Genomic DNA, 15,868 nt, shown 5'->3' with positions numbered 1-15,868 from the left:
GTGCTAAATGGAATTTGGAAATTTCGTTGTAGAAGAAAAGTGCATAGATCTTCGTTTGAATTTTTGGAAAAATATGCGATTAATAATTTGGTTCGAGGTGTCGAAGTAATGCGAGTCACCCTATATATTTATAATACGTATATATAAGAAGGAGAAGTACTCTTTTCCGCGTGGCGCCTCTCGACAAATTGCCTTCTTATTTCGGCAACGATTCTCTACCGTTGAAAAATCCAACCAAAAATATCTCGAGACTACGTTCATGGGGAAAGCTAGGTGTGTTCGCGAAAATAAATTCAAGAGTGTGACGTCAGCTGGAAAAATATCTTTCAGTTATAAATGAGATAGTAGCAGCGGTAAAAGAGCGAAAGTGAATATACGTATGTTCGTTCTTTCTTCTATTCTTATTTTATTTACAAATACATATATATGTATATTTGAACAAAAGACGAATTAAATTGACGAAAGTTTGCGAAGTAAACTATTAACGAAATTGAAGCGAAAATTGGAACGAAAATTGGAATGAAAATGTTATTGCGACTGTAGCATCGTGATTTAAGAATGATTTTATTAACAATCGACTATGCCGAGATAGGAGAAGAAAAGTCTTACGCGATCGAAGATGTCTCGAGCTTTATCTAGTTTCTTCAAATTACCCAGAATTGAACATTAATATCGGAAAGTCTTGGTAATTGCGATTTTCCATGGAGGAAGAGCTCCTTAATAAAGTTTCTAATTAGTACGAAGGAATAGAGTTAACTTTCGAGATAAGAAGTCGAATTTGGAAACACTTCGTTTAAATTATCAGCCAAAAAAAGTCGTACAATTTAAAAAAGACTTGATTTCTTTTCTTTTCGTTATATGGCAAAATAGGAATAAACGATAAATCCGATAATAGTAATAGAAAAGTTTCCAAAATAAAAGTAACGTAACCGCGATCGAGAACGTCTTTTTTTCCTTTTTCGACTTTGTCGTTGAAAATATTTCTTTCCCTCTCTCTCTCTCTCTCTCCGTCGTTGGGTTGCTCTCTTTCCGAACGAGAGATGAAGTTTATACGGAGCAACGCAGTTGGCAATTTAGGACTTTGATGCGTGCCGTGGGGATTTAATGAACGTAAACTCGTGCCAAAATTTCATAATAAAATTCACGAGTTACGGTAATTATATTTTACTCGCAATTAGATGTACTTCTTCGCTTTATTGGTTAATAATCTTGCATATAAACGAAATCATTGTTGAAAGAAAAGTCGACGGATCTAGGAAGAAGGTTGCTCGCGGGGATAAAAATACGATTGATAGTTTGACGATGCAACGCGAACGTAGAAATTGTCCAAAGCGATATCGTTACGATAAGAAAAAAGAAGATATAAAGTTTGGAATAAAAAAAATGAATTGATCGGTCGAATCGGATTAGGGCGAAGTTGAAACCGAGCAAAGCGAAAGCCTCGGAAAGTATTCGCATCTTTCAGACAAAGTAAAGAGAAATTTGGAAGAAAGGTATCGTGCCACCGTACATCCTAGTACCGCGAAGGACTTTACTCGAGATTTTCGTTTACTTTGCTAACCCTCGAGCGGTAATCTCTCTCGGTGCGTTAAAACTTGAGAAATTAGTTGGTCGGGTCCTTTCGCGTTACTTACTTTGACTAACAAAGTCCGATCTTCGAGTTTCGAACGATCCTTTCTTTTATTATAAATATCGATGATTTATTTGAAACGTATACAAAGTTGTCTATACGCGAGATCCCGCTGTTAGCGCGTAGCGCGAGGAAGGAGTTTAATTTGAAAATTTTTCTCTTCCGGAACGTCGTTATTTCTCGTATCCTTCGTAAGTAGAATCAATCGCGACTTCCATACATAATTAATCCTTTCTTTGCACCTTTCTAACTTCTCAGTTCTCGCTAAAGGATTTCGAAGGATTTATCGTTAATCCTAGTTGATCTCTATTTCAACGAGCGTAGACTTTGGATGCTCGAATAATCCTTTTTATTATTTTACCTCTCGAGGTCATCGAACTCCCTCTCTCTCTCTCTCTCTCTCTTCTATCGTCAAAATTCGCTAAGATATAAATGAAACGCAAAGGATAATTGACTATTTTGATTTATTTATATTTTTCATCGAACTTATATATATACACGCGGGTGTTTGTTATACGATAAAGAGCAGCGTATGTTGCGAAGCGAGCAACGGAAGAGAGAGAGAGAGAGAGAGAAGAAATTTACCATACGAATACCCGATTCTCTATTCGCGGGCTTGCATCCTAGGGGATTTACATAGTTATAATGATATTATGCGCTCGCAAAAAGATTTTTATCATCGAGTTGTCTGGGTTCTCCGGTTCTCCGAAGAAAGGAACGATAATAAGATAGCCGGAGATACGATAGTCCTGCTCGCGTCACGTGTCACACATATTTTTCTAACCCGCTATTTCGTTCTATGTATTTTTTCTCTTTCCCTATCTTTCTTCTTTTCATTTCATCGTGATTTAGTCGAACAGAGGAAAAGGGGGATATGGAAGAATAACGATTAACTCGAGCACGCGCGTTTTCCTTTTCTTTCGTCGGCTTACGTTGGCGTTGGATTCTCAAATTTTTCTCCTTTTTTTCTCTCGCTATTGCTAGTATACAAGAGTATTATAGCGAAATTCGCGACGAGGCAGGGGATTTCTCGACTAAACCTACCGTAGTCCACATCCGTCCGACCGAGTGGCGAAAGCTTATTGTCTTTAGGGACAATGGGGAAACTCCCGAAGTGACGAGGAAAGGGCCTGCGAAGGCTGGATTTAAACGAAACATTATTATTACTATTTTCTTTCTCGCGCGTACTTTTAGTTTCAATTTCGGTCGAAAGAAGTAATCCAAGTATTTGTTTTGCCAATTAAAACGTTCGTACCAACGATAAGCTCGATCGATTTTTCGCTTTGCAGTACAATTCCGGTTTGGTTCGATTGTCCTTTTTTCGCAAAAATCATTTCATATTTCGTGGAAATTCGAAACGATCCGGTTCGCTATAAATAAAAAACCCCATTTTTTTTTTTGAAAGACATTTTGTTTTTTTAACTATTAAAATGTAACATATCGCGAAAATATAATTTTATTCGTTCCTAGGCTATATTTCTTTTTTTCCGACAATTCGTTCGATGTGCCATTAAAAGAAAAAAACAAATATCGATAATTTCCTCGATATCAATGTAACCGTAAAGAAGTATCTTATTTTGCATAAAAGAAACGCGTTTGAAACAATTGTACCCATCGATTTATCCGCGTAGCTTGTCTCTCGATAACGCTAATCGATCTAGATATATTATTTCCATATTATTTCGATCCTTTATTTAATTGCTTCGCTTTAAACGATTCAATTTCCGTCAATAATCGTAGGATCGTTCGAAAGCCCCGAGGACGATTTCCAAATTCGATAGCTAAATTTCCTTTCGAACAAATACTCGCCCTTCGATCTATTCTTATACTTTCTTTTAACTTGATTTACAAACCACGAGCTACGCGATCTAAATCCCTTTTTCAATCCCTTTTCTCTCCTCCTCCTCCTCCTCCTCCTGCTCCTTCTTCTTCTTCTTCTTCTTCTTCTTCTTCTTCTTGTATTCCTAACAAGAGAGAAGAGAAGAGGCCCGTGAAAACGGATTATCGAAAGGTTTCGAGAGGAAGCCAAAGAAGGAAGAAAAAAAAGAAAGTCCATCGGTCTTACACAGATTCACAGGATCTTAAATTTTGCAATCCCAGCTCTCGAAAGTTTTCTCACTTTTCGACGGCCGTAAATACATATCCTAGGGAACGAAGTCTCTCCCCCCCCCCAGCATCTAGCAAAGCCCTTCGCTCTTAACCTCTCATCCCCCTCCCCGTTCGTTTGCAGTTAAAGACTCAAGCTGTTACACGGTTCGACCCTTTTGGATCGAGAGAAAAGAGCTCGGGGTCTTGCCATGTTTCTTATATTTTTCTTACTAACATTTACCACTCTACTCTCGTAGATTTTCTCTTTAATATTCGACTAGCTCTCTTCTTTTTGTCTATTTTCTAAGGAAAGTCACCACCGACGAGTAGGATAATTTCATTTCCACGAAGCGCCGCGAATTCGAACTTTAATTAATCGAATTGAAGCTGTCTCTCCCTCTCTTTTTTAGCTCTCTTTCGCCTAACCCTTCTTCTTCGACTTTATATCTCGTTCTCCCCTCAAGGGAGAAGCTTCGATTCCGGAAATTAGTAAGATCGCACATGCGGAACGCGAAGCTTTCGTACCGTTCCGTTCCTATATATTTCTGTTTGCATATACCTAGGTATACATTCGAAAATTGAAAATTAGAAGAAAAACTGACCGATTTTCCGTTATTCGTCCTTTTTGCGAAAGTCGGAATATCGCGTCCCCATATATGAATATAGTTTATCGAGGTGTATCGTAAGACCGTAGTTCTCGCCTACTCCCACCGAAATCCGGGCAATTCCTATCGCGCTTCGATCCCGACTCCCCCTTTTTTTTAAGCCCCACTTCCATCCCATTCGTCTTTCTTTTCTCTTCGTTTCGTTGCTTCTTATTTTTATTTTGCTTTCGATTCGATTCGATATCGCGTATCGCCGAGAGTTCAAGGATTTCATTTTTGACGCGAGAAAATATTTCATTTTAAGAGGATACAAACTAATTAATCAAATCTTTTTAGTCGTCCGTCTGTCCTTTTATTTATTTATTTCTTTTATTCTTTCTTTTTCATCTTTCCGACGTTACTCGTACAAAAGCTAAATTCAATGCAATTAGTACTAATTAATATTTGAATTTTGTGTTTTTTCAACTCGTCGTTGTTCGATTATTCTCTCTCTTTCTTTGGCACGCATCATCCGGAAGATCTTATACCATAAAAGTTCAATCGAATACAAAGATATCGTCGCGGGGTTATTATTTTCTTTTATCGTTGTTTAAATATCTTTTATTCATATTTTGCGCACATTCTCTATCCGTTTTTCGTCGTTGTCGCGAAGCTCGTTGTTTTATCTTTGGTATATTTATTCGCCCATCCTTCTTCCCACGCCTTCCCCCCTCCCCCAACTCGTCTCTTTCCCTTTTTCTTTCGCTCTTTCTCGCTCTCTCTCTTTTTTGCTTAAGTAGTAAACTTGTAAGTGGCGAAATAAAGTTGGAGGTTTCGTGCTCCCGTGGCTGTGACAGTTTAATTAATATCTTTCATCGTCAAAGGAAAAAGTTGCTGAACTAACTACTCGCGTAGGAGCTGCTCGCCGAGGCTCCCCCGAGCAGCCCGTTTCAACCACTTCGGCTTCGAACGCCACGCCCTTTTGTACCCAACTTCGATGATCTCTGTTTACGGCTGATTACAGAGATATCATTTTATTTCTCGTCCTTACATTTTTTTCATTTACAAATGAAATCATAGAAAAATAATAAGCCGGTATTTCCATCGAACGAACGGACTAGCGTGCAAAGAGAGAGAGAGAGAGAGAACAACAACAAAAATTCCATCATTTTAATTCAAATAAAATAGGAGTAGTAAAATTAATGTCATAAAAGAAAGCTTCGTTAATTGGATCAAAAAAGAAAAAGAGAAAAGAAAAAAGAAAAGGAGGAAAAAAAGTAGACGAGAAAATCCAATTAAAATCAATATTAATTGGACGCAAAACCCATTGTATCTTTTGTCTTTGTCGCGTCGTTGGAATTTCATTCGATCCCAAATAGATAAATATCTAATTTTCGATCGTCGTTCTTTTTGTAATGGCGATCGGTTAAATAATTAGTAGAGCGAGGGGCACGCACCGATGATTCGAACGCGCAAAGACTTTGAAGGATTTTTCCCGAACGTCCATTAAATGGATAAGCTACTTTTGATAAATCGTTGTACGAGTTCTTGTCCGTCCAAAGTTTTCGACGGTCCACTTGGAAACGCGATGAATCATTTCCCAACGTTCTTCGATGATTCCGTTCGATGGACCGAGAACAGCTCTCTCCCTCTCTCTCCCCCTCTCTGTTTCTGCTTCGACATCTCGGTGAAATGGATTTCTCTGGTTAATCGGTCGTCTACCCCCTTATTAATGACATTCCCGATAATACGCATTACCAAAAGACGGGACAATACCGATTTGAAAGGAGAAAAAAAAGAGCGGACAACGCGTTCGAACACTGGAAGCGTAAATCGCGTTGCGTTAACCACGTACCATGGGAAGTTTTCAAAGTCGAACGGTTCGCGCGGAACACGCCCCCCTCTTCGACTATACGGTAAAACCATGATTCTCCGAGCTCCTCCCAGTTTTACGATCGAGCGGAAGGAAGGAGAGACACCGGAACGCTGTACTTTTTATTTTCTTTCTTCTTTTTCTTCCAAAAGGAAAAAGTAGAAGCTCGAGAAAGGGTCCATCGTTCTCGAATCGACTTATACGATCTTCCGCGAAAGGTCCTTTTGATTCGATCCAAATTTCAATCCTAAATTCTTTCCACGAGAGAAGATAAATGTCGACGTATTCGTAATAGAAATAAGATGAATTCGAGATATCTTTCGGCATTACCGAGTAATGACTTTCCTATTCGGGAAAACTATTTTCTTTTATGGCTGACGCGACTTTTTATTGTCTATACATCTTTTTGTCAATCTATATCCGTATATATGGGAAATCTATGGTTCGTTCGCTCGATAAATATAATAAATCAAGGAGATGAGAGAGAGAGAGAGAGAGAGAATCACGACTCGCGTGTGGGGTAGAGGGTCGTATCCCTGAAGCGGACCCTTCTTAGCTGGGTATATGCGAAGAAACTTTTTCTCCGCGACTCGGTAACATTCGACCCAGTTTAATTACAAAATATTCGCGATCATCATTTTCTCCAGTTCTTTCGAATAGATTTTCCGAATACCTACTTGCAAATTTATCGAATACCTCTCATCGGAAAAGCAAATGGAACTCATTTTCTATTCACTTTGAATTCGTACTAATTAATTAACACCAACTAAATAAATACGCCGGCATAAAGTATTTAAAAATATTCGTTACTTTGATCTTCGAGTCGAATTACAAAAGATTTCTTTGAAAAGTTTTAAACGAATTTAGAAATATCTATTTCCGTAAGTATAAATTAATCGAATATCCGTTAAAAAGCAACGTTATATAGGGGTATACGAGGTTACGTAAAATATATCGACTATATAAGGAGGACGGGGGAGTAGAGTTAAAAATTCGTGCAACTCCTTCCGCTAGGAATTCCTAAATACTTGCAAATTTATTTGATAACTCTTAAAGAACGAATAGCATCCTAAAAATGCACTAACGCCCATATTAGATTCTTCGCGTCGCCTCTTCCGAGCGAATACCGAGATGCTTAAGGTGAAGCATATTCCCGTCTGTCAGACATACTATCGCTATGTACATATAGCACGTATAACTATGTATTATGTTACTTTACGTGTCAGGTGCATGCTGGATCGTCGACGACGTCGTCAACGTCAAATTGACAATTTGTCACTCCATGCGTATTTAATATTACCAAAATTGCCATTTAATTGCCGACAAAGAACACATTTTTATTCCATTTTACTTTACGACTAATTATTCTCCTCGCTTAAATCCTAACACGTCAAAATATAAACGGATACACTTATTTTTATCGAAATAAATGACTACTAACGGTAATGGAACATTTTCTAATACCAGATATATATGTGTATTTCACATCGGATCCGATTAATTAGAAGCGTTAATTAAATAGGGTCGAGGGTCGGGAACAAGAATTATGCTAACGAAATTATGCTGGCAGTGCGCAAAGTCGTTCGGTTGACGACTCATCGACTTACGAAATTTCGAGGAAACCTCCTCCTCCTCCTCCTCCTCCTCCTCCCCCCCCTCTCTCCCTCATTCCCTTTCTTTTTTGCGAATTTAAGCTTCGAGCATAATCATAATACGGTTTTATCGTTATGAAGGCCCAAGTATACATCGTTCATGAATTTACCTAAGATAGGAGCTGCGCGATAGGAGAGTTCTGATCCAACGGAGAAGATTAGTATGACGATAGAATTTGTGTAAGCTTGTTAGAAAAGAGATGCTCGTAGTAGTTGTGCTGTAATAGAATTGCTCCTTTTACTCGATTTCACTAATTAAGTGAATTTACCCTAGCTAAATTCTCATAATTATTTGACCCAATTTCTATGTTACACAAAAGAAAGATATTAGATCAAAAAATACATTTAAAAATGGAACAATTTTATTTTCATTTAACGTTTCAAATTAAGCGAATACGAAATAGTCGACAACGCGTCGGGCCGATGAATATAAGCGTAATTGCTTATGGTTTACCTTGTAAAGTAGGATTCGTTGCGGACGAGGCGTCTTGTCGTACGGAGTCACTGGTAATTGCCGCCCTTCCGAGATTTCCACCATAATCTTCGAGTAGTACGCACCACAGCAATAGTTGTGCCACCCTCATTCTGCGAGCAGATAAAAGCACAGAGAGAGAGAGAGAACTCGAAGATATTTTTTTATTATCCCACCGATCCTTCCAAGTATTCATTACAAATATTTCATATTTATTCTATTCGTAAAATGACGATTATCCCTTGTATTATCCGTTGTATTATCCGTTGTATTATCCGTTGTATTATCGTCGCGCAATTAGAAATGACAATACCGAATAAATTAGATTAATTTTCATCGCGAATTGTCGTTTACTTTGAAGTATAATTAGACTACGTTATGCATTAACGGAGGAGCCTTTAAACGAATCGTTAATTTATGCGAATCGCTTAGAAAATAGTACGCGTGTTTCTTTGACGGATGTTAATATAACTCGGTAGTTCGTTCTAAATGAAAATACAATGAAATTTGCATAGTCAGTTTATCTCGCGCGAAAGAAAATTATCCGATTCTTTCGTTATAGCATAGCGGAAATAACCAAAATTCCGATACGCGACGGGGGCGAGCTTCGATTATTCGGATTTAAACTTAAGAGCCGAACGGGGAAGGCCTTTTAAAAATTGCATTATTAAAAAATACCACGAATATGGAGTGGGGATCGGCGCTAATGTTCCCTCCATTTTCTCCAAATTGTTTTTCCGTGTAAAAAGTCCGTCGTCGCGTTAAAGTCGATAATAACGAGGACGAGGAAAATGTACGGGGTACGGGGGCCAAGGCTAAAAATAACGATTAATTAACGTACCGTCGGATTTTTTTAATTGCCCGAATTATCCTTAAAATAGCTTCGTTCGTTCTACTTTGAAAATGTAGCGAATATGTACTCAAGAGCGCGACATTGCGTTATTATTAATATTTACTCTTAAATAGAACGAGTAGCGCGTTCATCGAACGTTAAAGGTTCGAAAAGATTCGTTTATAGCATCGTCCTTTTGCCATCTTCCTCGATAATTGAATCGTCCTCAAATCGGTGACTTCCCTGCAAACCTTCAAAGGATATCGTCCTCGAAACGTTCATAATACGCTTTCGATCGAACGATTCTCCAAGATTAATTGGTACAAATATCGAGACGTTATCCACCGCTAAGGATTTCCCTGTACTCCGCCCTACTCTCGGCACCGCCGACTACCCTTCGAGCCCCTCACCCTTTTCCGTAACATTAAACTTACTTCGCGATCCTATTCAATAAATTCTAACAGTTTTAAAGTAATACCCAGACTCGTTCCAAGTATCGACGAAACGTTTTACTCTTACAAACTCAACGCGCCGATGCTGCGAGGAGAAAGAAGAACAGGAACGAGAGGGGAAAGAGTTAGGGTAGTAGTCGCGGGGAGTAAAAAGGGGGTAGGGCTCGGGGAGAAAAAAGGGCTCGCTGAAATGTTTCGATTTTACTTGAAAATTCAGACTCTTAAAGAACGTCTTGCGCGTTACCTTTACTTCTTCGACAATAAACGTCTTTTCACAAGTATAATACTTTTTGCAGCAGCAATATGTACGATTTATGCGTTCTGCTACGTTTTAGTATCGATCTAACTTTATATTTTTATCCCGAATTCGCTGCAACGTCTCTCGCAATTTTTACTTCCATCTTCGTACCCTACTTTTAAATTCATTAATATATTATTTAACTCGTTATTAATCTATCGCAACATTTTCTTTACGTTTATAATTTATCGAACTCGTAATCATAATAATAATAATAATTAATAACTTTTGTTAATAATACTAAAAAGCACTCGTCGTCGCTGATTCCCCTCTCGAAGAAAACTTGTTTTAGACAGTGATAAATCTTTTCCAGTCTTACTGTCCTTTCTACTTTGTCTTCTTTCCCTTTCCACTCTCTTTCTCATTCACTTACTATATACATACATATACATATTATATATATATATACGCACTCGTGAAAAGATAATACAACAGTTTCTTCGACTCGTTTTACAAAGATAGAATATATCCTAGGATGTTATCGCTCGAAATTTACTCGAGTAAATTTCATAGACTTTGTTTAGCTTGTATTTTCGCATTTTCTATATTTTTATTTTACGTATCTTTCGTAAATATTAATTAATTTTCAAAAGAGATTATTTGAAAATGTTTAATATGTAATATACACCCGTTACGATTTAAGCGTGCTATTCATTATCGTTGGCTTCGATTACTTTCCCACATTAACGGGAGAACAATTGACCATGACAACCATTCAATTCTAAATCCGCAACAATAGATTAGTAGTAAACCCGGTATAAACCACTACTAAGTTCTCAAGATTGTACTTAATGGGTGTATCCTTTAAGCTATCGAGTAAAACAGATTCCGTTTAAAGCTTCGAATAAATATATTTTTAAATGTCGTTACATGGTAATTCCCATTGAACGAATGCCCATCCGAATGTAATAGAGAAAGGTAAAAGTCGATATTCTTTCCACGCCTCGAACCCATTTTTCTGAAATTCTCATTATATTTGGAAATAGAATGAAATGTTAAAGATGGCTTAGTTAGTTGTTCGATTTTACTTTACGAATTGACTTCGTTCGATCCTAATAAGTTCTTGAGATCGTGGCTAATGGATGACGCGCATCTTTTAAGCCATCGAGAGTAAAAGGAATTTGATTGGAAAGTTGGAATCGATGTATCGTTCATATTTGAAAATGATTTTTGTTCGTTTTTCCATTAGATTAGAGTCATTTATTATCGGCAATGTAATTAACCGTGACCGAGGTTGGATCCAAGAGCATTGTTAAGTTGGCAGGAAGATTGCACTTTAATGGATGTAACCGTTGAAACATGACTCCTGGGGCGATAGTTGGTCTTCTATCTTGCGTTCTTGGACGTACGCACCGCAAGAGGAACGGACAATTATCTCTCTAACATAGGTTCCACCGTAAATAACCTATCTCTCCCGCATTCGCTCGCTATCCCGGAGAATCGACTCGTTGTCCGGACAATTTAGTATACCTGCTACCGCCGATACTAAAATACCCTACATAAGGTATTTTTGCTTTTATTTATGATTCGACTAAATGAAAAGTTTCTATCCTTTTCTTATCTTTTTCCTATTTTTCGCGATACCTATAAACGTCCCTTTTCTCTTTCATTTTGTTCCTTTACTTTTTCCAAAGATATTTTCTCTTCCTTTCTCTTCCATTTGTTTGGTCCTTCTCGAGCACTTCTGGACCACCGTCGGATTCTTAGCTCTTTATTTTATATCAGCCGAGAAAAAGGATCGATGATCGTCGCGTGTGCGAGAGAAAATATCTCGCAGGTCCGGTAGTCCCCACTCCTCCACTCCTCCATATCTCCAAGGAGTCTGCTTTCGACGCGTGCACCTTGCACAGACTTTCCGACATTACCACCTTCCTTTCCACCTTCTTTTTCTTCGACTTTGAAAGAGATGCGCGTTTTGCGAGTTGTACTCTAGGAAGATTTTGCGAATTCGAGATGCGGGAAAAGTTGGACGAAACTAAGGGATTTCTTCGATGATTCTCTCCTTTCTTTCGGTTAGTGCGCGAACGCGAAATAAAATAAATGAATGACTCGCCTTGAGATTAAATACGCTACTTCTCGAATCGATTTAATCCCATCGACTTTTCCGATATCTTTAGAAAATAAATTGCCGGATTAGTTTCTTTCGTGAAATACTTGAAGGACCTCTCTTTTATATTGTATATCGCGCATTACTCGTATAATGCAAAAAGTCATACACGGCGAAATCTATCTCGCTAAGACCGAATCGAGTACGCGCTCTCGTTCCGCGTAAAATCAACGTAATTTACATTGATCAAGATTCCATTGTAATAACATTTCTCCTATCTCCGTTGAAAATGTTCTCGAAACTTAATTAGTTCGTAAAGTCGATTCGTATACTTATGGTTAGGAAAGGATTCGCCTCGTCGTACTGACCAAAATCGTAAAACTGGGGGAATCCGAAATGGGATTCTATTTGGCTTGAAATTTTATGTATTTCCGATCAAGAATGCCCTATTTCCAAGTCTATTACCGCACGTATGCGCGTTCCCTCGTTATCTCTCTTGCACGAATGGGAATCGCAAAGTACACTTTTCTACTACGGAATCTGATTTTAGATCCTAACGCGGTTGCTAACGCTCTACCAGTTATGCGTCTTTTATTTCTACGCGCGGATAAGAATTTTCTTTTCTTTTCTTTTATCAACAATCGTGTAACGTATTATCCTTTTTTGCTTATCGAATAATTCTAACTTGGCGAATCGCGATAAATACGAACTATGAACTCTCCCTTGAATCACTAATTGCGAGCAATCAGAAAGTAATTAAATTGCAATTTGTCGTTGGCGGGTCGTTTGATCGATGGATTTTCACGGTGCAAAGGGTTCAACGGATCTTGATTAAGATTCCTTACGATTTCAAACGACCAAGAACAGAACGTACGAAGAGAGAAAGAGGACCTTTGACGTTTTATTTCCTGAACAAATTCTTCTAACGATTCGATTTTATTCGATTCGACAAATTTTCTTCTTAAAGGCGGAATATTATTTCGCATAAATGTCAACGAGTTTTTTTTCTTCAAATGTAAGGGTGCATCGCGCATCGTTCACTTTACGAATGAAATGAAAATTACTCGCGATGAAGAACGATCAAATTATGTCGCGAACAACTATTGATATAAACAAAAGGGTATTTATCATAGATATGAGCGAACGAGCGAAGCATCGATTCGCAAAATGCGCTGCGACAAAATTACGCGGATAATCGTGGAGAGTAATTAAGTCGCGAAACAAACGAACGCATTCAACGGATTGGATGCTCGCTATTTAAACGATGACATTTATTTAAAAAAAAGACAAAAAAAAGAGATGTTTATCGAAATCGCTTATTAATGCGAAAGAAAAAAATTAATTAAACTCCAATTTCGTCGATTAAAACATTTCGAAAATTATATTTACATTTTCATTTCGCGCGAGTGACCGAACCATTTACATATAGGACGAATGAAGGAATAAAAAAAAGCGCGGAGATTAACTCGAAATAAGTCGAGTTCGTAAAGTAATTCGTCGTACTCCGTCCCACGCTTGCCGTACAACATCGATGGACAAAATTTTCGATTCGGATTAGATTCGACTAGGATCGACTAGGATCTATTAGGAAATTGTGCAAATGAGTTAGTCCAAATCTACAAGAGTTTCTCGAGTAATAGAACGAAGAATGAAAGTTTGACGAGATATTGCCTCTCTAAAGACAATCGCCGAAGGACCGATTGGTTCCTAGGATATTGAAAATCTTTTGCGGTCTGTTCGGAAAGGTCAATGCCGAGATTCGACGATTCTTTCTATTCCATTTTTACAAGGGAAATTTCGATTCCAATTTTTGTCTATTCGGGAAGAAAAGAGATAGATCGCTCTTCATACATATATGTATGGGGTACGAGTATTTTTCCTATTTTCCGGATAAATGATTTTACGAGATCTCTTCGAATACGAATTAACTAATATTATATTTGATTATATATATATATATTTTTCTAATAATTTTTTCCAAATAATTTCGACCAATATTTGGATTGGTAGTTCTGCAATGTGCGAAGAAAAAAACGATGTAACTTTTGCACGCGAGTAGATATCTACGTGTTTGCATGGTGCTTGCTCGGCAGAATAAAAAGTTTACCTTACAAATATTTTCTACGGAAAGAATGGCGGTAGAATGGTGAAAATGTTAGAAAGCGATACGAACGAATCCCCCTTTAAGAAACGATTTTCTTCGCGAGAGAGATACGAAGATAAGGAAAACTTTTAGCATAACTTTATTCGCTTCGTCGTTTTGTCATACGAATCGTTTGATCGGATCATTTCAATTATTTCTTATCTTACTTTCTTTTTTTTTGTCATTCGATGATTATTACGGATCGTTGGAGATAGCAGGGCGTAATGGCAGGAATATTTTCAAGGGAAAAAATATGTTGGAACACGTGGCCCTGGTCGGTGGTTCATTGCGAAGTATCGGTCCTACGCCTATTTCCCCTAATCTCTTTCCATAAATAGCTTCCTCTTATACCTTCTTCTTTCGATCTACTAACCTCCCGTTCGTGTGTGTGTGCGCGCGTTGCTGATAAAAACGATATATTTTTCTCAACACGGATGATTGATTAGTATAACAATCCGATAAATTATATAATTTCTAATTAACGATTTTCGAATATCTTTCTTGTTTCTACGTTCGGAATTAATAATGATCGGGTCAATGATTAAAATCGGGACAAACGTTATAATTATCAATTATCGATAGTTTCTCTATCTCTCTTTCTCTAATTCCCATCTATTCATAATGAATATCGATTGGAATGACGATTAAAATGACGATTAAAATGAAAAATGATAAATATTTCAATAACGAATCGAACATTTTAGGAACGTTTGTCGATACTTTGCTTTATTGTCCATTGACTCGAGATATAATGACACGATGATATACGAAGGGAATCGAAGAAAATATGTCTTATACGTTATATAAGAGAATTTGATTTGTTTTGTTAATTTAGCAATGGTCGATAATTTGTACGCGATTAGAAAGATTCCTCAGACGCGTAACTAGGAAACTCTTGTTCGGGCAGTCGCTTTGATTTCACTTAATCGTGCTCTCTCCACCGGAGTGCGACGAAACTTCTTAGACATCTGCGATGTTCCCAGAAACTTTGGCCAAGAGTTATCTCTCTCTCTCTCTCCGATTTCGCGTCTCTTTCTCTTGGTAACATACTGGCGAAACATCATGCCGGCAAGTATACGCGTGTGTACTCGCACACCCCTTTCCTCCAAGGGAGGGAACCCAGAATTGCTTAACACTCTTCTCGACAGATTTCATAATTAGGGAAAGTTTAAGGACTATCTCGTTTCAACGATATTATACTCCAAATTTTGGACGAATACATTTCTAACGAATATTCGAAGTATTATTTGAAAAAAATAATAAAATATATTTTAGAAAAAAAAAAAGAATTATTTACCTCGAGAAAGAAATGTTTCATTATAGTCTAAGGGGTTGTATCGCTTAGCTTCTTCATGTGCCTCTGTACGTATCCTTTTCATTCGTTTAATAATAATAATTTTCAAACATTGCGTGTTATCGATTCAACACTTCCTCGTCGAGAAAAACTTATTTGTTTGGGAACACTTGGAACACAGGGTGGAAAGAAGTTTGATCTCTCTCGAAGATTAGATCGATGTGCAACGCGGACGCAACGCGGACGCAACGCGGCCGCAGCATCCCCGGGCGTCGAAACGCGCTTACTGAGGACGACCGGTGTTCCCCTTGCCGGGAAACTCGTTGCCGCCCGCGCGCGCACCTTCCGCCCCTTCCTCCCACCCTCCTTCCTTCCTTCCTTCCTTCCTTTCTTTCTTTTTATCATCCCTTTTTGCGCACTTTTGCTTTTACTCCGTTGAAATCGTCGAAAACAATTACAACGTATTTTGTATTCGCTCGAGATGACAAAGTCCGGTCTCGTCG

The 15,868-nt window shown here is 38.0% G+C and overlaps 1 protein-coding gene across 2 annotated transcripts in view; it reads right to left on the bottom strand.

The window, feature by feature from the left end:
- LOC122514873 (lachesin-like) overlaps positions 1 to 15,646 on the bottom strand; it is a 35,671-nt gene extending 20,025 nt beyond the window's left edge. Inside the window, exons 1-2 of one of the 2 annotated variants that reach the window (XM_043631966.1) lie at positions 15,369 to 15,457; positions 8,282 to 8,412 (exon numbers count right to left, since the gene is read on the bottom strand). In XM_043631966.1, the coding sequence (XP_043487901.1) occupies positions 8,282 to 8,411 (130 nt within the window). In that variant the 5' untranslated portion in view covers position 8,412; positions 15,369 to 15,457. Of the gene's footprint in view, positions 1 to 8,281; positions 8,413 to 15,368 lie in introns of both variants that reach the window. The other variant, XM_043631968.1, reaches the window with a different exon arrangement.
- Positions 15,647 to 15,868: the final 222 nt, after the last annotated feature.

The sequence above is a fragment of the Polistes fuscatus genome, unplaced genomic scaffold (assembly GCF_010416935.1).
Source record: "Polistes fuscatus isolate 324 unplaced genomic scaffold, CU_Pfus_HIC Scaffold16, whole genome shotgun sequence".
Lineage (NCBI taxonomy): Eukaryota > Metazoa > Arthropoda > Insecta > Hymenoptera > Vespidae > Polistes > Polistes fuscatus.
The sequence above is the reverse complement of the archived record's forward strand: the minus strand, read 5'-3'. Positions and strand labels throughout refer to the sequence as shown.